This window comes from Castor canadensis, chromosome 5 (assembly GCF_047511655.1).
Source record: "Castor canadensis chromosome 5, mCasCan1.hap1v2, whole genome shotgun sequence".
Classification (NCBI taxonomy): domain Eukaryota; kingdom Metazoa; phylum Chordata; class Mammalia; order Rodentia; family Castoridae; genus Castor; species Castor canadensis.
Window position 1 is genome coordinate 161,507,867 of NC_133390.1, and position 22,537 is coordinate 161,530,403.

Sequence of the window (22,537 nt, forward strand, 5' to 3'; positions counted from 1 at the left end):
ACAGCCCACAGCCAGCAAGTGGGCAGCCCCTTGGTCACCAGCTGTTTCTTCTTGCAGACTTTCAGCTTTGTGTTCTCAACAGGTCATTTCCTGCTCCAGGGATCTGGCTGGGGTACCCCACTGTCCCCACAGGGGTCGCAGCCCAGGGACTGAGCACAGCCTCCAGCTGTGTTCTGGTGACCCTAGCTAATGGATGCACTGGGTTTCCTCTTGTCACCTGTGGCATAGCCAAAGTGGCTCCTCTGTCATAGCCTAAATGTGCCTGACCCTTTTCTACCTCCTCCACCTGCTAAGTATGCCCTTCCTTCCTGTCTCCACCTGGTGAAGCCCACTCATTTCCCCATACCCAGCCAGGGCACCACCTCCTCCAGGAAGACACCATTACTTACTTCCTGCCCTTCTTTAGAAGCCTGACTCCCACCCAGGTTCCCACAGATCCTTTAAGACTGAGAGTCCTGCCAGAGATCCACTGGATGGGACACTCTGCTACCTCCCTGTGTACACAAAAGACAGGACCTTTTGTGTGTCCTGTGACAGGAGGGCATGAGGGACACTTGTCTTCCCAACCTCAGGTGCCTGGGATGTTGCTGGGAGGCAGACTGACTCGGTGGGCCTGATTCTGCATCTCCCTAGCTCCAAGGTGATGTTGGTGACCTTGACCTTGGGCCCCCACACTTGGAGAAGCAAAGGGTTCACGGTCTAGGACATTCTGGTCTGGGATGCAGCCATCGCACCACTGGCTCCTAGGCCCAGTTCCCCACTGAAGGCTGCCTGCAACCGGGCTCTGCGCTCGGCCAGTGCTGGCCAGGTGAACAGAGCAACAAGCAGCTAGCGGTCTGTCTGTCCAGTTTGCTTTTGGCCGGGCCAAGGAGACCCCTTAGCCCCAGTGTTGCCCTTGCCTGACAGCAGTGGCAGAGATACCACCATTAGCACCCAGACCCTGGCTTGAAGCTGCAGTGAAGCCACAATGGCCAGAGGAATGGAAGAGCAGGCTGGGAGTGGGGCAGAGGTTTCCTGCAGTCACAGAAAAACTTGTCACACCTTCTAGCAGTTTGGGGGAGAAATGGTAATAGGCAAGCAGCTTACAACATTTTTTTACATTGAAAAAAGTATAAATGTATTCTTAAGTAGTATACAAAATGTACAGGAATGTGAATGGCAGAAAAGACTCGCAAAGTAAACATGGGGCAATTGAAAGCTTAGAGTGAGGTCTACCCCAGGGCCCTGGTCACCCTCTTCTGCATTAGGGGTTTTTCAGGGAAGTTGCTGGTGACCTTTTTGACATTTGTCTCAATGTCTGGCTAGGAAAGGATTCTGATTAGAGTCAGCTGAAGAGAGAAGAAGGTGGGAGACAGGGAGCCCAGACCACTTGTTCGTGGGTTTGATGTAGAAGAAAGACACGAGGGGCGTAGAGGCCGGAGTGGACCACCACAGGCTGGGGAGGACCACGATGTATTCTCATGATGGAGAAGAGGAAAGGTGACCTGGAGGGATGACAGACCTGTTGGAAGGATGGCTTCGAGAATGGAGAGAGGAACGGTGCATGAGTGGGTAGCCTTAGCTAAGGAGCTCAGATGGATCCCTGCAGTAGACTGCTGGGTATGTGAGGACAGAGGCCAGTGGGTTGGAAATATGGGATAGGAGTTTGTAGGCATCCCACCGAGACTTTTCCCGCTCACTGAGACCAGACGGTAAAGTTGGGGTGGTGCTAAAGGACAGAGAAGGGAGCACGCGTGAGCCACTGGCTTTATGTTTGTTTTTTGGTACTATGGATTGAACCTAGGCTGCTAGGTAAGTGCTCCACCCCTAGAGCCACGCCCCCAGCCCTTTCAATTTTCATTTTGATTTTGAGACAGGGTTTGACTAATTTTGCCTCCAACCCTCAATGTTCCTGCTTCCAACCCCGAGTAGCTGGAATTATAGACGTGTGTCGCCATGCCCAGTGTGAAGTCATCAGTGGGGACAGTGAAGGGTCACCCAAGACTCTGGGGGAAAGGATAGTCCATGGGCACCACGAGGCCTTCCTGGAGGCCAGTGGCCGGGAATGGAACTGGCCCACTCTGCATGGCTGTGTGGATTTCAGCTCTGTTCAGCTCCTGGGATGTCACTGAGGCTGGTCAGGGTCTCTCCAGGCTAGCAGGAAGGTAGGGGAGAGCTGGGAGCAAGCAAGGAAGTGAGTGTGATGACGAGCAGAGGATGAAGCTCGGGTGTGATGACCATGGGTTGGGCCAGCAGATCCAGGTTCCGCTGGGGAAAGGTTTGAAGATGATTAAAACTGGGACATTGGGTGAGCGGGAAAGAGAGGCCGTGGCAATGAAGGAGAGGGAGTCTCGAAACTGAAACGAGGGAGGGGCAGTTAGCCGTGGGAAACATGGACAAGGTCACTGGTGAAGAGGAGGTCCAAGGTGGTCCACGACAGGCACAGAGGGAGTTTCCATGGCTAATTTCCCTCATGCATCCTGGACACATGCTATGTGCCACTTGGGACCCCCAAGTGCACAGTGACAGTGAGTAACGTCCTATCTGCTTGCTCTTCCCCTCTTACGCAGGGGTAGTCTGAGACTCAGAGGGGCAAGCTACTTCTCCATGGTCACACAGGCAGCAGGCAAGAGAGGAAACTGAAATGAAGTTCTTCGTCCTCTGGACAAAAGAGCCCTTGGAGCATGGCCCCTGGAACATGACCGCGTAAGGCAGTTGTGAGACCTTTTCATACAATGAATGTGGGAACAAACAACAAAAGCTCCAACACAGATGACCAGGAAAAGGACAGACAAGGCTCTCTAGAAACTGCAAAGAGACAGGGAAGTGCCCAGGGTCCTGTGGAGATGTGGACGTTGATGAACAGAATCACAGGACAGCCAGTTCCCAAAGGGCTCTGTGTCCCCAGACTTTGCACATGCTGTTCCCTCTGTCTGGAACACTGTTACAATGCTCACCTGGTTAACTCCAACTCACACTATAGGGCTGTGCTTTTCATTGCTTCCTCCAGGAAGCCTTCCCTGATCTCTTGCCACAGGAAGCCTGGGCCAGGGTCTCCAACTGTGTTCCCACAGCCCTTGTCACTTCCCTGCTGCCACAATTTTCTTTATATTGAGTTACAATAACCTGTTGGATTTCTCCACCACTAGAATACAGGTTTTCTGTCAGAGAAAGCACATTAGACGAGTTCCCTAATAAGCCCCCAGTGCTAGTCCTGGGGCTCAGTGAGTAGTTACTGAATAAATATTAAACAGGAGTGATAAATATAAATAAAATAAATATAAACAGTACTGGATGCTATCAGAGCTCCACCCAAAGCCCTCAGCAGGCAGAGCACTCATTCCCCAGAGGCTGGAAGTACTGGAACTAAAAGGTTTACATCTCCCTTCTCTAAAGAATTGTCCTTGGCTGGGCTCACTGGCTTACTCAGCATCCTCAGCCCACAAATGCCTGACAGACCCCGGATCAGTCTGAAGTTAACGACTGACAGAGCCAGGCTTAAAAAAGGCCAGCTCCCTACCCCTTAAGATGGAGGCAAGGTGTAATTCATGCTTCAGAGCCTCCTTTGGGGTCAGGCTATGTCCTTGCTCACTCTTTACCCTGCTACACCCTGCTTTGATCCCTTCCCTTCTCCTGGGGGCCCTCCTCCAATAAATCACTTTCCCAAAAATCATATTCCAGGCTCAGCATCTAGGGAGCCGAATGCCCACTTCGGCTGCCTCGCTGTGTTTAAACAGATGGCTGGGCGGGTGGGTGAGTGGGTGGAAGGAAGGCAGGAAGGAAGGCAGGAAGGAAGGCAGGAAGGAAGAAAGGGTGGGTGAGTGGATAAATGGAAGGAAGGGTGCATGCATGGGTGGATGGATGGATGGATGGATGGGTAGATGGATGAGTGGATGGGTAGATGGATGAGTGGATGGGCAGATGGATGGGTAGATGGATGAGTGGGTGGAAGAAAGGAAGGAAGGGTGGGTAGATAGATGGGAGGAAAAGTGCATGAGTGGATGGATGGGTGGGTGGGTTGGTGGGTACCTAGAAATTGCTTCCCTCTAATCCAAATCCTTCACTGGAAAGATGGAGAAACTGCAGCCTGGGCAGGCTTGGTCTAGGATGCAGGCTTCCTGGGTTTCCCTGCCTTCCTCACCAGCCAATGTCTGAGTCTGCTCTGGGCTTCCATCTCCCTCCCCTCTGCCTCCGTGGTGCCCTCAGGCCCCCCGAACCTGGAAGGCAGGCTGTCCTGGAGTGGAGCAGCTCCGCACCCAGAGCTCCCATCCTGGGTGCAGGCCCTGGGAGCTTCTCCTCTTGGGTATGGCTTCTTTCGGGGTAATCTGAAGTGTCTGAGATGCCAGCCTGTACCCTGGTCAGAGGGCCTGACTCAGTGGCAGGGTCAGAGGTGCTGGTCTGAGTTGTTCTAGCTGGTGAAAACAGTAACAAAGAAAAGGGTGTTAAGCAGAAGATGGGGTTCCCAGGGAAAACGTCGCCCCCCACACCACTGACAACACAAAGTGATTATGGATGTGCTCCATGCTAAGCTCCTTACGTCCAGTATATCTACAAACCCTCACAGCAGACAAGGAGACCTGCACTTACAGAGGTGAAGGACCTGGCTGAGGTCAACCAGCCTGTGTGCAGCGAAGCTGGGGTGTGAACGGCGACAGAAGTAACACAGAGTGTTCTCCATTCCAGACTCCTGAGACATCCAGCCCTTAACAGCCTGCACTCTACCCTAAATCTGCTGGGTCCCTGTCCCTTACAGCCATTCTGGCTGTGTACCCGAGTCTCATCCATGCTGTAGCTTCCTGTCTGATTGGGCACCTTACCTTTCCCCAGGGACTTGGCTCTGGGGAGCTTGGGAGAGTAAAGTGAGCACAGGGCTTTCCAAGGCCTCTCATGTTGGATCGTAGCCTTCTCGAGGGTCACCAGGGATGGCCTCTGTCCTTTCAAGAAGGAGAATTTCAGCCCAGGAGTCGGGGACCTGGAGGAGGAAGAGATGTTCCTGCTAGCACGGGCCACAGGCTTAGCAATTTCCTGCTTGCTTTTCTCCACCTTTGATTCAGCGGCTGGGGAAGCCAGGGACAGGCGGGGAGAAGATGCCTGTCTAGGCCCAGGCCTGAGCTGGACCATGGTCTCTGGGTTTCCCAGAGGTACTTGCTTCTTGGAAGCAGCTGGCTCTTCTGTGATGCCTGCCCCAGGGGCAGAGGCACGGTCCAGTGGTCGGTCAAGGACACCAAGGTGGGGGTCTTGGGGCTGTCGCTGTGCATTGTGTGCAGGTGTTTTATGCCTGGCCTTCCTCCTTGAGCTTGAAACACAGGGCCCCTTTTCTGAGCTTGCTGGCTTAGTTGGGGTCTGGTTTTCCAAGGAACGCCCCCCTCGGGGTCCCTCAAGAGGCAGTATCCTTTGAGACATAGGAATCTCTTTAGTTCCAGATGGTTCCTTCCGTGTCCCCAAAGTACACCCGCTCAATGTCGCCACCTCCCTGCTGGGAGACTCCTCTCTTCTGTCTCTGGTAAAGCTCAGGACAGTCACATAGTCTCCCGCCGAGCCCTGCCTGATCACATCCTCCATCCTGAAGGCCACCTCCCCGGGTCTGACTTGCTCCATCTTGATGAGTCCTGGATACTTGTCCCCAGATGTCCTGTTCTTACCTGTGGCCAAACTCTGAGCCAAAAACACCTGGCTGCCCAGGGAGTTGGTCTGGTACAGCTTTTGGGGGCTGCTCAAATGGAGTGACTTTAGTTGAAGGGAGCCCCCAGCTGGGGAGGGGGCATTTACTGTTTGGGTTCTACCATCTATAAATGCTGGGCTGATGATCTTGGTCCAGGGCACAGAGATAACCCCATTTGTTGAAGCCACTAGGCAGTTGTGTAAGGGGCTCCCCTCAGAGTTGCTATTGAAAGACTCTAGCCACTCATGGGTGAAAAGGTGAGAGTAGGATAGCTCGGGGACCAGCTTCTTGTCCACGGTGCGGAGGTCCAAGGACAGGCATTTGATCATCAGGCAGACAGACTGTTCCTTGCGGCGCTCAACTTGGAGGTAGAAGTCACCCTGGCGCAGTAAGAGGGGATTGAGCGGTGCCAGGTGGACCACCACCTCGTCCTGCAGACAGAGTGGCCAGCCCTCATGCAGAAAGACACAGTGGGAGAATCGGGCCTGCGGAGAGAAGGGAAGGCATCAGAGCCAGGCCTGAAAGGGACCTCACCTTCCTTCCTTCTCCCACATGGAACACTGAACAGCTGGAGAACAGGGAAGATAAAAAGAGGTCCTCGCCCTCTCTGCCTCTGTTGCCTTACTCTGACCAGGCCACAGATTTACCAGATAACCTTGAAGGAACGTCCTCACACACCCTTTCATTTTGCCCTAAAGTCATTCTAGGATTGAATGCTTATAATCTACTTATTGGTTTATTATTTAATTTTCCACAAATCTATCACCTATCTATCCATCTACTTACCAAGGTACACATCTGTCACCTATCTATCCATCTACCTACCTAGGTACCCACCTATCTATCTATCATCTATCTATCTATCTCTCTATCTATCTATCTATCTATCTATCTATCTATCTATCTATCTATCTAGGAGAAGGTGCCAGAAATTCTCTGAATAGGTACAGGAATGAATCCTTCTTAGTTGAGCCTCTGCACAGTGCTATGCAAAACCACTGTTCAAAAGTGACATCAAGTGACAACAGAAACTACATTCCACTGGATTGACAACAGATCTTTTTCTACCTGACTTTTGGCAGAGTCTGAGTGCTGTGGCTTGAGCAAGTCCCCGGCAATCTTATGTAATTTGGATGCGATTCTAAATGTCCTGCTAATTCAGCAGGCATTGAGGCAATAGTGAGCTCTGACCATATTTCTACCATAAGGCAATAAACCAGTTCGCAGCATAGCACTGTAGGCTTCGCCGCCTTGGAGAACCTTTCTCTCCATAACCCCTGGTGAGTCTCTGAGTGATGCCACCCTTCCTTGCAGCCCTCTGTTTTACAGTGTGCTTTTCTCCCCTTGGCATTGAAACAGAGGAAACAATGAAGCTGTATTTGTAGACCACAAAGCAGCACTTGACAGCTTGTCAAGGTGGATCTCACGATAACTCAGTAATGTAGGCCATTGAGGGTTATAATTCTCATTTATGCACCAGGAAGCTGAGGCACAGAGAGGTGACATAGATCCCCTAGTTCACAGAGATGGAACACGAATTTGAACCTGGACACCTGACCCCAGGGCATCCCGCTCTGAGGTGACATGAATTTGCCCATAATTACAGTCAAATTAAATTTGCCTATAATTAAAAATAAAGGTCCAGAAAGGCTGTGACCTTGTCACTGAGAGAAATGAGGAAGGGTCTTAATTGCCAAATAATGGAAGTGGCAGTTGTGTGGCTTATCAGGGAGAAGAAATAAGGACAGGGCGGGGAGGACCTGAGTGGACATGTGGCAGCTGGCTGCAAGTGTGTCCATGACAAACTCCTTCTCCTACAATACGAACTCCTGTGCATCAAGGGCTCCATGCGCCAGGCAGCGCACTGGGCAGGTTGAAATATGATCTCTCTCTCCTTCATGCTCCAACCATCTCCATTCTGGTTCCTAAATGACACACATTAGTGTGCCTTGTCCTTTGCTCCTCATTAGCTATGTCCCCGTCAGGCGGTGAGCAACCCCAGAAAGACTGGTGGGGCCTAAAAGCTCTTTGAGGTTCTCAGGGTGGGATTACAGGGAGTCAGTGCTAAATTCAGCTCTGCCTGGAATGGTGGCAAGCCTGTGAGGGGTGTGGAGAGTTCCCTGGCGGGCATCAGGTGTGATCTCCTCAGGGATCTCCCCACCCTTTTCTTAAACAGTCTCATTCCCTGACCACAGACCTAGACACCTGACTTAAACCTGATGAATTCCAAGTCACATTTCTCTGAGCCACGGTGATTGGTTCAGCAATGGACATGTGACTCAAATCTGGCCAATCAGAATGCTTCCTTGGATTTTTCTATGGCAGCTGCTGGGGAAGAGTTGTTTTTCCTTTGCAAAGCAGGACCCAGTCCTAGAGCTTCTCTGGCCTCAGCCCTTGGGACTCCTAGTGCATAAGAATGATGCTGACAAGGGAGAAGCTGAGGCAGGAGACAGAGAGGGTCTTCAAGGACTCAGGTCTGGTCTAACTGAGAAGTCTATTGTTTGTGGTAATGCTGCCTGAACATTTTTCTCTCCACTTTGCCCAGAAGCCTCCCTGAAATCTGGGTTTGAAGGAGGCAAAAGCAAGAGTCCTGATGCCTCCAGGGCTCCAAGGAAGCTCTAAAACTTTCTCTATTTTCATGGATGTTGCCCACTGTGGCAAAAGCAGCCTAGTGATACCCACAATGCCAGGCTCTAGGCAAGCTCCTTGGGATCCCTCAAGGACACCTCTGCAGGACTTCCTCCTTGCTGGTGGAAGTGCAAATGTCATTGGCTCCTAGGTGTCAGAGGGCCAAAGGCCAAGTGACCCTCCTGCTCCATTTGGGAGGCTGACATCTCCCTCTGGGCAAGCAGTGACCCTTGGAAAACCATCCACTTCCTCCACTCTTTGGTGAGACAAGACACACCAGCTAATTCCTTCTCTGCTCATCTCCAGCCCCATGGCCTTCTGGGAGAACTTGTTCCCAGCCCCTCACCCCTCCCGACTTACACAGGCTGCTTCTCTCACTTGCTCACAGAGGCGCTTGGCAGGGATCAGGAAATCCAGGAGGAAGCTCAGCCCGTCTCCCCTGAAGTCAGAGTCCAGGAGCCGGAACACCTGACCCAGGATGGTGGGCACTGTGGCCTCAAAGGGAGGATAGAGGCCTGCGAGGACATGCTGGATGGCTGCGTCCAGGGATGGGGACTCCTGTGGGTGGCAGCAGAGGATGGAAAATAATAGTAGTGACCACTTCCTGTGACTTTCCAGTACCCTCTGAGCCTATGAACGACCACTCCTACCCCCACACTCACATCCAACTTGGGAACTTCCCAAACCTGGCACCCCACCCCCACCCCCGTCCCTACCCAGTCATGACCCCACCATCCGGTCAGACTCCAGAACCTGCTCCTGGGGCCTCCTCAACCCCCCCGCCCAGCTCTCAGTCACATCTCACACAGCCTCCTCCCCTCCTGCAGTTCAGCCTCCTGTTGCTGCCCTGTTCCAGCCTCCTCCTCTTCCAGGGAATCACCTCACTCCAGCCATCCTCCACCAGGTCCCTTTTCAAACACACCAGCCTTGCTCACTCTCCCTCAGACTCCTCACTGGCTCCAGGAAGTAGCTAGCCTCCAGGGGTCCAGTTCCCTGGGATCTGACCACTGTGTGTGGTGCCAGCCTCACCCCACCTCACCTCTCTGCCTCTCTGTGCTTTTGCCAGGGTGGCACAAGTATCCTCTCACTCACTGCCAGCCTTTGCCTGCACCATTCCTTCCACCTGAAGGTCTCCCTCTTCCATTCCACCTGACCAGCTCCTTCTTATTCCTTCTTCACCTCTCCCAGGAGGTTTTCTCTGACCTCGCACCTGCCTCCACTCCAGCAGGATCAGGTATCTTCTCTTCTGATCTCCCAGAGTGCCCCATCATAGCAGCTCCTAGCCGGCTGCTGGCTCCCCAACGGCAGGTAAGTGCAACAAAAAGAATAACCCCAGAAGATGCGGGGCTTTGGCACAAAATAGGTGCTTAGTAAATTTTGTGACAAGATGAACAAAATGTCCTTCTCTCAACCACGTTTTTCTATCTCTAGATAGGCAAAGTAGACAAGGTCAGAGGCTTCTATTGAGCTACAGACTAGGATCCTTAGGTTATGACTTTCAACTTTGTTTATTTTGAGATAAGCTCTCACAATGTAGCCCAGGCTGGCCTCATGATCTTCCTGCCTCCAAGTGTTGGGATTACAGGCATGTTCCACCACGCCCTGCTTGATTCTCAACTCTTAAAAAGCACAATGAAACCCATTCTGCCCCCAACTGGCTGCAAGCTCCTTTATTTCTGAGGTGCACAGGGGCACGGGAGTGTACAGGTAGGACGTGCAGGGTTTGACTTTGCTTGGGGTATCAGAAGAGGACTCCAGGCCAGAAGAGCCCTTCCCTGGTCTGTCACCCTGAAGACCCCTGCCCCTCAGCTCAGTGGGTAAACAGACCTTCCTGGGCATCAAGGGCCTGTGTGTCACCTGCTCTGGGCTCAGCTCCACAGCACTAGGGCCTGCTGTCCTCCAGAGTGCTGTCCGTGGACACGCACACACTAAGTCGCCTGGGCCCATCACCCCTCTTGTGCCACATGCCCCACTCATCCTGCCTCTGCTGGACACGGATGCACCTGGGTTCTACATCACTGTGCATCCCTGAGTAGATTCACTCCCTATCTAGGCCTCTTTCTCGTGTGCTGGCTGAGCTGGGCTGTTTTATTTGAGAAATTTAATCATCTTGGTCTTTAGCCGCTCGTGCTGTGTACTGTTAGGGCTCACCGTTTTTCTCAAATCCACTCACTTTTTAGAAATGCGCGTTACTGTGTTTCTAGCATCTCACTGGTGATGAGAATGTAGCCATAATGCTTGGGTTCAAATGCTGCTCTGTCACCTACCAAATGTTAGATTTCGCCAGTTACTTCACTCCCCGTGCCTCAGTTTCCTCATCTGTGAAACAGAAATTGTAATCATACCCAACTTATAGACTTGCCTGAGACTGAATGAGATTATTACACATGTGGACTCTCTGCACAGGACCCGCATTAAGTAGGGGCCATTTCTGTCATTTTGTGGTTGTGTTTCAGATTACTACGACATCTCTACCGAAAGTGGAAAAGGGTCAAGCCAGCACAAAAAGAATGTAACTCCAAAACAAGCAATGAGACACTCATTGCGTGTTTTTTTAAATCATTGTATTTACACAAGTATATTTATTATAATAACTGATTTTATATATTTATATAAATAACAATATATCAATATATAACACTTTCTTTTTTGCCGTGCTGGGCAAGCATGTATTTTTTACATAAAATACTTTTTTTTAACTGCTCTACTGCTATAAAAATAAATTATTTTTTCAAGGAAAAAGCAAATGATGAAAACAAATAGTGGTGTTAAATTTTAGTGACATCTAATCACCTCCCAACGGCTCAGGAATTCTCTTTCTCTTTCCCAAAGTGAGATTGCTATGCCAGACCTGGGTGGGCAGAGCCAGCCACTTTCTTTTTTAAAGATCTGTTGGCCAGAGGGCAGCTTTCCCTCCTCTGCAGAAGGTGCGAGAATTTCAAAGAACTGACTCCCTCCCATATTGTTCCATGTTACTTATGACCCATCTGATGTCCTAACTATGGGCTAGAGGCATCCAGCCTCTAGGACAAAACAAGCTGTTTCTCTCTTCCTCAGCATGCCTCAGTTTCCCCAGCTGTAAATGGAATTCTAGTTCCCATCCTGGCTGGCTCAGCTGATTGTCCCAGAGAGGGCCTTGGGATAAGCAAAGGTGTCACTGTTGCTATTCTTTTCACTCATCGTTATTTATTTTTTCTCAGCCTGCCACAGCTAAGGTCCAGACCCTGTGTGAAGACACCTCCCCTCCAGTGCCTCCTGAGTCCCCTGATCTTCCAGAGACAACAATGTCCAGGTACCTGCTGTGCACCAGCCCTCCACTCGTGTTTCTTGCTTAGACCCTACAACGATGCTGGTGGCTAAGCAGGGGCACCCCATTTGACATGTAAAGAAACGAAGGCTTAGAAAGAAGAAAAAGAGCTGAGATGCAGCTCAGACCTGGGTGGGCAGAGCCAGCCTTTCCCCCCTCACAGTTCCTGCTGCCTGCTCTGCCTGGGAGCCACCAGCCTGGGGGTGGCCTGCTCCCCCGTCTCCAGTGCAGCCTAAAGGAACTGTTTATCTCCGGAGGAGCAAGGCTCTTGGACTAAGTTGCCCTTGGCCTTCAGAGATTGGCTGGGTTCACACACACCGCAAAATGGGGGATTGCTCCAAGTAACAGGACTCTGGGCTCTTGCCTTCCTACAGGCCTGTCCCTGGGGCTCCTTGCTGTCAGGGGCCCTGGTGGCTACAGTGGGAGCACTGGCCACTTGCCACCCCAAATGAGCAGAGCAGCCTGGCCTGGATCACAGGAATGAATGCTGTTGGCCAGACGTGGACCCCTCAAATGAGTTCTGTGAAAGTTGATAGACGTGTTTCCACTCCTTCCCCGTGTGCAGAGTGCAGCCTGGCTGACCCATAACTGCTCCTGGGCAGGAGCCGAGGCAGGGTGTGACACAGAAAAGGAAGAAGGTGAGACAAGCCAGAGTTGTCGCCACCTGCCAGCCCCTCCCCTGCAACCCAGTGCCAGAGAAGGAGCCCACCGCATGGACTGCGGACTGGCATGACTGGTCCATTGAAGGCTCCTACACAACACGAGGATTGTTACCCTCTGCACTGACAGGGTCCCTTGCATTGGGGCACGGGATAGAAAACCATCTACTCCCCGCCCTCATGTCTGGCCTCTGGCTGGGGGAGGAGCTGTGTTCAAATACTTCTATTTCATCATTTTTGCAATAAGCCTCAATTATTATTGAAATCGTAAGTATTTTCATCAACCAAAATAAACGAATATAAAGTGTGCAGACTGATACCTCTATACTGACTCCTAGAACCACAAAAGATTTCCAGCGCCCCACAAAGAAGCCTCCTTTTAACAGACTTCCCCTCTCCCAAACTCTGCTCTGATTATTACAGTACTTGAAAGGAGCACGTTCCATGTAGTATGACCACAAAATAGGTTTAGGCCCAGAAAAGTCCAAGTGGGCATTAAAGAGATGCTAACTGCAGTGCCCCCCTCCCCACTCCCCCCAGGGCTGTGCAGGCCGGGACCTCATAAAGCAGAGTTTTCTTTTTCTTTCTGGTTTGCTAGATTTTCCAAATGTTCTGGAACCAGCTCATATAGCTTTTACAACCAGCGGGAAGACATGAAAGTGTGATTGTGTGTTTTTAAGGCTAGTTCCCTTTTAAAATGGTCTCACCAGATGTTAGCTGAGCCTTCTGAGATGTGGGCTGAACTTTCTTAAAGGTCCAGAATTACCCGTTGACTCAATCAGGCAAAGATTCTAGTCTCACTTGGTGTCTGCTGCCTCCTTGCTGGGGAAGAGGGAGGACTGAGAACTATTGCGGTGGGCAGGGTCCTAGGGCTGCTGTGTGGCAGAAATGCCTGGGGAAGGCTAGGAGGGTGAGTTCAGTGGCAGAGCACTTGCCTAACATTCACAAGGCCCTGGTTCCATCCCCAGCACTGCCTAGGGAAGGTGAGATTCTGTCCCCTGCCTCATCAAGTGGCCGTGCCCTCAGTTTCTCCACTTGTAAAAGGGAAGCACTGGGCTTATCTGTGTCCAAGGGCCCTTCCAGTGGAGGCATTCTAGAATTCCAGGTATATACAGACAGGTTTGGAGCCAGAAAATAGCTTCTAAATGAGATCGGTTGGTGAGAAAGTTTCAATGACTTGCCTCAGTCATCTCCCTGCCTCAGATCCAGGGTCAATCTAAACCAGCACCACAGACACAAATGTCTTCGGGGGCCATGGAAGACAGAAGTGGGCTGAGGGTGAGACCACGACCCCTGCAGCCTCTTGGCGAAGGCCTCTGACTCAACGTCAGCCTCAGGGGAGCAGTGGCCTGGACACGTGCCCCATCTTACCAGCCAGTGCGGCTTGTGGCCCAACACTGCCGGATCTACTGAGTTTTTAGTAAAACCTCCCAACAGTTTGAAGGTTGGCCAAACCAAACACATCTGTGGGCCAGATGCAGCCCAGCAGGTGGTGGGTTGTGACCTACAGACTCGACTACCTGGGACATTTCTCTTGAATTAGTCTAGGCTGAAGTTCTAAAGCCAGCATGCCGGCTGCCAGCAAGTTCTTGCTCACGTCCAACTAAAACTTCTCCCCCTCTAAGTTCCTTTTATTTGTGTGTGGGTGGAGGTCTGAGGGAGAATTGGCTCTGTATTTCAAAACTGTCAAAAGTAGAAAACCAGCCCAGATTCAGTGAACCGAGAAAAGCCAGTGGGCGTCAGAAAACCCACGGTCAAGTCCAACTGTGTTGTGCATCGTCTGCATGACCCCCACCACTCACTTCACCTTTCCGAGCCTTAGGCTATGTCCCGTCTCTCCCTCTCCCCTTTGCCTCTTCCTGGGGCTCACGGTCTCCCATGCCAGCCACATAACAAGAATGGTTATAACTCGAGTTGCTTCTCACTGAGCAAGACTTCAGTGTCAGGCCCGTGCTAAGCACTTTCTATCTCAATTAATTCTTTGGGCTGGGTATTTTGTTCCTGTTTTACAGGTTAAGTAACTGAGACCGAGGCAGTTCTACAAATGGTAGAACTGGAGTATGAACGTGAGCACGAGCTAGGCTCCCCTTCGACCACCAAAGTGGCCTTTCTTATACAGACTCATGTGACTCTCCACTGCTCAACAACATCAGGTGGTTCCCTATTGCCTTGGCAACTCATTGGCCTGGCACTGTGGCCACGAGTCAGCTCCCAGCCTGCTTTGTCTACATCTAAACCTGCTTGATGCCAGGGTTTCCCCGTCATCCATGTGCCCCATATGCAAGGTCTTTTTCCCACATTCACATATCCTTACATGGATTTCCTTACTGTTTATAATCAATGCTTGTCTTCTTTTTTTTTTTTTTTTTTTGCAGTACTGGAGTTCGAACCTAGAGCCTTGCGTGTGCCAGACAAGTGATCTACCACTGAGCTATGCTCCCAGCCCTTTTGTTTTTTATTTTGTTTTTGAGACAGGGTCTCATTGCCTTTGCCCAGGCTGGCTTTGAACTCGAGATCCTCCCAACTCTGCCTCCCAAGTAGCTAGGCTCACAGGTGTACAACACCACCCCTGGCTGTCCCTCCAACTTCATTTGATTTTTTATTTAGTAGTATATGTTTGTGCTGTTTAAATTACTTCCTCATGCTCATTAAAATGAATATCTGAGGGGGTGGGGGGGAGAGGGAGGGGGTGGAGTGGGTGGTAAGGGAGGGGGTGGGGGCAGTGGGGAGAAATGACCCAAGCATTGTATGGACATATGAATAATAAAACAATAAAAATTAAAATACATAAATAAATAAAATAAAATGAATATCTGTAATTTTAAAAAAAGTTCATCTAAGTGCTACCTAAAGTCTCCTCCCAGAATCCATGGTGGGGCCTCACCTGGGAAAGGAGTACCTCTACACACATGTGTCTGCTCACACTACACCTTTCCCTGGACAGGGCGAGCTCCTACCCACCTTTGGGAGCCCTGCCCAACCTCCTGATCTTTCTTTAGCTTTTCATGACCCTTATGTTCCATGAGAGGAACAGCCTCAAACATACCATGGTATGGCTAGGAATCTCAGTGAATGACCAACATTCCCCAAGGGTCAAACACAAGCCCCAAAGGCCTGGCACACAGTAGGCACTTTGACAACATTGAATGAGTTGAACTGGACTCAACCACTTTCTCTCAAAGCATGGGATGGGATGGCAGGTGGCCCACAAGACAATTCAGGAGGGGGAGGGTCATGAACTTGACATGAAATCACAGCAAGAAAATGACTCCAGTTCTCTCCCAGTCCTCCTGGTGACGTAAGGAAGAAAGCCTCAGGCTGAGGCTGGTCTGTCTTGAACTCCTCTCAGACGCTTTGCCATTACTCCTTCCAGGTGGAAAGAAGAGCACCTGGGCTCCGATGGTCTGCCACCAAGTCAACCCAACCAGCGAGGGCTCATGATCACAGAGCAGCCAGCACTGTCTATGCTTTCGATGGCAACAGATACTGATTTTTTTTGAAGTTATGATATAAACCTTTCCATTGAAATCTATTTTAAGTTTATAAAGTACATTGATTTAAAGAAAAATATTGAGCAAATTAGCAGATTTTATTGTTTACTTATATTTTATGCAGTATGTGGGTATATAAAAATTGTTTGAATGATATTGAAGTTTGGGGTATTTGGAAATGGATAAGCCTTAAGCCCCTTTGCTATAAGATTTTTCTAGAAAGTCATTAATCAAACCATCCCACACAATTTACAACTGTGACAGGTGCCATGAAGAAGGATATATGGCTAGAGTGAGAGTTAGGGACATGGGGAAAGGGTTACCGAGGATGTGCTATCTGAGTACAGATTTACAGGATGAATAGGAATTCCTTAGATACAGGCTCTCTTCCAAGCAGGAACAGCACGTGTAAAGGCCCTGGGGCACAAGGGAACACAAACCATAAGAAGTCTAAACCAAGGCCAGAGTAGCTGGAGCATAGAGGTGAGGCTAGAGAAGTGAGCATGTGACAATCTTTATTATTTAAAGACAGAGGGGTGGGAAACTTGCCCATCAGGCCCATTCACAAAACACTTGCTCAACCTCTGAGAGGGCAGCCAGTGTCTGACCCTTGATCTGATGCAGAGGTTTGTGGATTCTAAAACTAATAGCTAGCCTAGATCTGAAACCAGGAGAGGTTTGGCAAACACTTGGTGTAAGCTATGGCCCTGGGGTGACTGTAACAGCTGAGTGCAGGTTTAGAGTTCAGGCTGTCTGAACTTGCACTTGCTGATGGGGTGACTTTGGGCAGTGACTTACACTCCCAGAGCAGCAGTCTCCATCTGTGGGGTGGAGAGAGCAGCCAGTCTACTCTTACAGTTGATGTGAGTGACATGAACCCCCAGATGTAAAGCGTCTGCCACAAAGTCTGGCCTGTCGGAAGAAGTGACTAACCACTAGCTTGTGATGGTTCTTTTCACAGTTCCAAGAGCAAGTGTACACATCCTCCTGGCGTGTGCACTTGGGTACCTGGTTTTCTGCGTGTGCAGGTGTGTGCCCCTGTTTTGGCAGTGTGGGAAAGCAGGTGGACCAGCGTGTGTGTATGAGAAGGCACTTGTGTGTGTCCAAGGGTGTTGTGTGTATGTGTGCATGCGTGTACACCTCTCTATGGAATTCTGTATGTGGACATGCCCAAAAGTGCAAACCCACACAAATTCAACGTGGTGGATCACAGGCAAGGGCTTTAGCCCTGGCCTGTCTTCACAGCCCTTTTCCAAATTCCATGCGATTTGGAAAACAGCTCCTGTATCTGCCCTGGGCTCCTGGGCCTGTCTGGAGCTTGGCTGAGATTCTCTGAAAACAGACCTTTCTTTTATTCCCTGTTCCCGGACACTGGCACAAACACACACACGAACATCTCTCCCAGTGTGTCCCCAAAAGCACAGGTATTGAGGTTCTGCCCTCTCTCTGCTCCTCCCCAAGCCACCTCCCCACCCCATCCCATGGGAGCATCCCATGGCAGAGTGGTGTGCGCATCAAAAACAGCAAAAAGACCTCAACTTTTGGTAAGCCATCCCCTCCTCCACTCTACACCCTTCACCCTCCAAGCCCTGCACCGCTGCGCTGTCCTAGGAGGGACTTTGACTCCCATCCCCATCCCAACCCCGCATGGGGATCATGTGCCTATCTGACCATCAGCCCCAATCTAAAAAGCAAAACCACCCCAAGTTTTGTGCACAGCCCAAGAGCCCGGATTCCAGCTCAGATCTGCGCTGTGGGTTGGGACAACAGGAAAGTTTCCAAGTTGTCAGATCTGATTCCATCCATTGCGCGCACGAGAGAGGCCCAGACAGGACACCAGGGCACGGCCGAGGTGGCCTCCCGCACCCCTCTCCTCCCCTCGCCTGCGGGACTGGGGACAGAAGCACAGCCCTGGGGGACCCGAGTGAGGGTCGGTTCAATGCAAAAGCCCCCGCCGACAGGGGGCAGCGCGCCGCGGTCCAGACCTTGGCAGGCGTTACCATGGTGACGGGGTGCGGTGGCAGCTCCTCTCCTGCGCGCGGATCAGTGCAGCTACGGTCGGTTTGTCCGGCACCAGCGGAACCTCGCCTAGCCCTTGAGCGAGTGCCGCGGGCAGGCCCGGGGCTCCGAGCCCGTTTTCATCTCCGAGGGGCCGCCGGGCCCGGGACAGGGACAGTGACAGGGGCAAGGACAGGCCGAGAGAGGAGCGGGGACCGGGACTGAAGACTCGAGAGCGAGACGGAGGGCGGGCGGCGGCGCGGCCCCGGGCGAGGGGCGGCCCGAGGGCGGGGCGAAGCCGGGCGTCCCCACCGCTCCCCGCGTGGGCCGGGCGGGACGACAGTGGCCCCTTTGTGCGGCGCCCGCCCCTCGCCGCCCGCCGCGGGTGATGAGAACCAGGCCCGTGCCCGCCTCTCTCCTGTCGGATCCCCAGCCCCAGCCGGCCGCCAGTTGTGCAGCAGCGGCCGTCAGGCGCCCAGACTCCTCTCATCCACTTCCTTTTGAGCCTCAGTTTCCTCATCTGTAAAATGGGGAGGTGGTGGTGATGCCGATGGGGATAGCACCCGCCTCCTAGCAGGACTCCCCCAAGAAGTCACCCAAGAATCCCCATGAATCCTCCCTTCACCAGGACAGTCCAATCCAGAGCTCTGAGATGGTGGTGGTACTTTGGGAGATCTGCTTTCTTGACCTTGGCCAAACCATTTTTCCCTTCTAGGCTTCAGTTCTGGGGAGACACTGAAAAACCAGATGATGGCAGGTAGGGTCTGACAAGCCAGCAAATTCCTGTGTGGAACCTAGCCCCCACAGCGATGGTGCTTGCAGGTGATTACAGCAGGAAGGCAGAGCCCTCACCAAGGGGACACTGTGTCCTTAGAAAAGAGACCCCCCTGGAGGGCCACCAAATCCTTCCACAGTATGTGGACACAGCAAGAAAGTGTCACCTGTGAAGCAATGAAAGGCCTGCACCAGACACCAAGCCTGCCAGCGCCTTGACCTTGGACTTCCCGGGCTTTAGAACTGTGAAAAATGAATGTCATCCCACCTAAGGCCGTTCTGTTCTGTTACAGCAGCCCCAACCGAGTAAGACCATGCTGGAGTTATTTCTAATTGGATGACTCAGGAGTTCATTTATCTGTTTATCAAATGGTGTGCCAAGTGCCAAGTCAGAATAAGACAGGCAGTCCCTGTCCTCGGAGAGCAATCTCGTGGGAACAAGGGCAAGAACCGGACAAACAGAGAAAAAAAAAAAAACCTAGGGAAGCAACTGTTAAGAAGGAGGGAGACTGAGGCTGGTGTTGGGAGCTGCAGGGGATCTGCCTGGGGCTGATGGTGTAGGAAGGAGATGAGACGTCTGGGTCTGAAAGAGCTGGAGGAACTGGGTGAAGCCTAGGGTGTGGTGAGGGTGGCAGGGAACCGGAGATCCAGGCAGCAGGAACAGCATGTGCACAGGCTCTGAGGTAGTATTATGTTTAAAGAAATGGGAGAGAGCGAAGAACTGAAAAAGGAACAAGTCTGCAATAAAGTCTATGCCCTGCATAGGTTAATCAGATTTTTAGCAGAGGGAACCAGCGCTGGGAGCCATCCCTGTTTGCCATGTAACTTTCAGCATTTCCTTCACATCCATTGGGACTTCATTTGCTTATCACTAATTAGAAGCTGATAACCCTCCCCCCCCCCCCGAGTATTTTCACTGTGCCACAGTCCCAAGGATTCCTTGGATGATGCTTATGAAGCAATCAAACAAACCCTCCCAACCTGCAGGAGGCAGGCAGCTGGGTGGGTTGGGTACTGCTAGCACATTTGTTTAGGGGCAAACAGACTTGGGGACTGGTGGAGAATTCTGCTAGGAGGCAGAGGAGGTAACTTGGAGCTTTGAATCCCAAGCTGCAGTGAGACAGATTAACAGGACAACCAGCATTGGGGGAGGGGAAGGCAGGCAACAGAAGCATTGTGAATTAGTTAAGTAGAGAAAGAATGGACTGGAAGGGTATCATACACTCACAGAATCAACTCAGAGGCTGGGGGCCCAGCCTCTGGAAAGCAGAGCAGGAAGAAGGACACCGAGGGGGACCCCTGAAGACGATGGGAATGACACCAAGACGATCACCCAGAGGGGAGCTTTCTAGGTGTCAGCTACTCTAGATGTACATGTTATGTGGATTCAATTACTGTCTTCATTTTACAGGTGGAAAAGTGGAGGCAAAGAGCAGTCGTAGGCTTGCCTGGTGTCAGATAGCTGGAAACCTGGATGCCAGAATTGGACAAGGCCACCCAGTTCTAGAAATTATATTGGCTACCTTGCTGGGCTTCCTGAACAAATCCCAGCATTATCCTGCCTGTGTCACTCCTGGCTAGATCCAAAGCCTTAAAAGAAAGATCCTCACAGGGCCACATACCCAGGGCCACATACCCAGGGCCCCATAAGGATGGCACGTATCAGGAAGAGTTGTCACCCAGGAGGAAAAAGGATTGGGTAAGAAGGAGGGGCGATGGACACGAAATAGCCTACAGACAGCAAAGGCTGTTTCAGTCCACCCTTGGGTGCCTCGACATCCTTCATGTCTATGCTGATGTGAGTTCTTCCGTAAGTGTGCGGAACCGTGCACGTGTGTGCTCACACATGCACAAACACACCTGTATGGTTTGAACCCGTAGGATGTGTGCCCTCGAGGTTCACCTGTCTGAGCCTCAGATTCGTCCTTTGTAAACTGAACGAGGCTTCCTCATCCGACCGTGGTGAGAGTTGATCAAGTTAATGAGTGCAAGGTGCTTTGCACTGTGTCTGGTGCATAGCAGAATTCATATGCAGGGCTTAAAATAGCGTTCACATTTGGGGGCTGATGGCTGTGAAATCACCCTCCATAGACCCAGACTCAGCCACTGAGCCGGACTTGGTCCCTCTCTCAGGGGCTTTCCGAGGACTGCTCAAGTTTCACTTCCTCTCCACTGGCAAATGAGTAACTGAGTCACGCTCCTATTGCTACCCTAGTTTGAGAAATAACAAAATCATCCCTCTCTGACATCTGGTGGAGGGGGAGGCGGCACATGTTGTGGACATGGGCGTTGCTGCTGATGTTCTGGGGGGTCCGGGCGGATCCTGCTCATCTGGAGCCAGAGTTTCCTCCATCAGCTTCCAGTGGAGCTTGTAACGCCCTCCTTCCATGAGGGGGTTGCTGGAACCCACTGAATAATGCCTCAAAAGGGCTTCACGCAGTGCCTGGGGTATACATGACCCTCAGAAAATGGCAGCTCTACCTGCCATTTTGAGATTCCCACAGCCTGGTGCCAAGACACCTCACCAGGGGACCAACTCACTTGAGAGAAAGGAGTTGTCTAATTTATCCAGAAAGTAATGGGATTGAGAATTCATTCATGCATTCAGTACCATGTATTTGTCCCTACTATAAGAAAGCAAGTGCTCGCACACCTGAATACGCTCACCCCTCCACTACCCATGCTAGACATCACTAGCCAACTGTGGAACTTCCTGCGGAACCTAGAAGCAGCCTCAGACTCCCCGTCAACAGGAGGGCTGACAGCAGCTGCCAATCAATATGGGTTGTCATGGAGACAATGTTGACTTGCCTTCTGTGGTCTGAAAGCTATAAGGCAGACTGACATTGGAGAAGACACCGGCTCCAGAGGGGCAAGACCTGGGTCTGGATCTTCATGAAAACCCCTGTGGACTGTGTGATCAATGAGTAGGTACCAAGACGGTGTGTCAGCCGTGGCGTCCCCCTCCATGAGAGCAGTGAGCTGTGGACACTTTCAGGATCTGCTTCAGTGTTTGAGCTGAGGCCAAGTGCCTCCTGGCGGCCCTAAGAGAACACAGTGTGAACGTTAGTCCACTTCCTGTTGCTATAACAGAATATCTGAGACTGAATAATTTATAAAGAAAAGAGGTTCTAGAGGCTGGAAAGTCCAAGGTTAGGTGGCTGCATCTGGTGAGGGCCACAAGCCTCAATGTGAGTCTTAGTGGGGATGAACCATGGTCAAAGGGTAGCTCAAAGTCCCTTCATTTTTACCTAATGAGGGTTCTTCTATGAGCAATCTCTATGCCAGCTGCCACGGGGCTGCCCCAGGTCTTCTTAGACCACATCAGCCTGAACTCTTTCCACCCACCCTCCTCCTCCCTCCTCCTCCCCTCTCCTCTCACCTGGGTCACACGTGCACCATGCCAGAGGCTGTGTCTTGCACTTCCCGTTCCCTCCCCCACCCATGACAAATCTCTCCTACCCTGTCTCTGTCTTTGGTATCTGTTTCCCAGAGGACACAGTGACAGGAGCCCCAAGCTGCATATGGCTGAGTTGAGGAGTGGAGCCCCTCTTTTCTGATGGGGAGGAGAGGGTGGCACAGAGATTACTGTGAGTGCTGGGAGCAATGAGTGACAGCCAGGGGGTGCTGAAGGCATGGTCTCCTTCTGAAAAAGTTGGTGGTCTTCACCAAGGGCTCTGACTGCAAGTGACAGAAACTCAACTCAACCTCTTTTGAATAAAAGGGACTTTAAGGATCTTACAAGTGAGAATTAGTGCCAGGTCTTTGTGGTCAGTCTTCTTTCTAATGCTTTCGTCCCTGTGATCAGAAGATGGTTCTGGGCCTCTGTGGTCTCAGCTGGGCAATCCTAGTACAAAGACAACAGCTTTTCCTGATACAAAGTAGTAATTCCAGGGAAGACCCTGATTGCTCTCACTTGGGTCACATGTCTATTTCCAAACCAATCACTGCAGCCGGGGGAATGAGGATATTCTGATTGACTGGAGTGGTTTCTATGGCCACCCTGGATGGGAGTACATGATGGTGCTCTAGCAGGGCT

The 22,537-nt window shown here is 51.4% G+C and overlaps 1 protein-coding gene across 2 annotated transcripts in view; it reads right to left on the bottom strand.

Annotated features, from left to right (window-relative positions):
• Positions 1-17,965, bottom strand: part of Kiaa1755 (KIAA1755 ortholog) — a 36,130-nt gene extending 18,165 nt beyond the window's left edge. For both annotated transcript variants that reach the window (XM_074074738.1, XM_074074739.1), the window contains exons 1-4: positions 17,712-17,965; positions 8,630-8,827; positions 4,797-6,126; positions 4,197-4,391 (exon numbers count right to left, since the gene is read on the bottom strand). In XM_074074738.1, the coding sequence (XP_073930839.1) occupies positions 4,197-4,391; positions 4,797-6,126; positions 8,630-8,827; positions 17,712-17,729 (1,741 nt within the window). In that variant the 5' untranslated portion in view covers positions 17,730-17,965. The remainder of the gene's footprint in view (positions 1-4,196; positions 4,392-4,796; positions 6,127-8,629; positions 8,828-17,711) is intronic.
• Between the last annotated feature and the right edge of the window lie 4,572 nt (positions 17,966-22,537).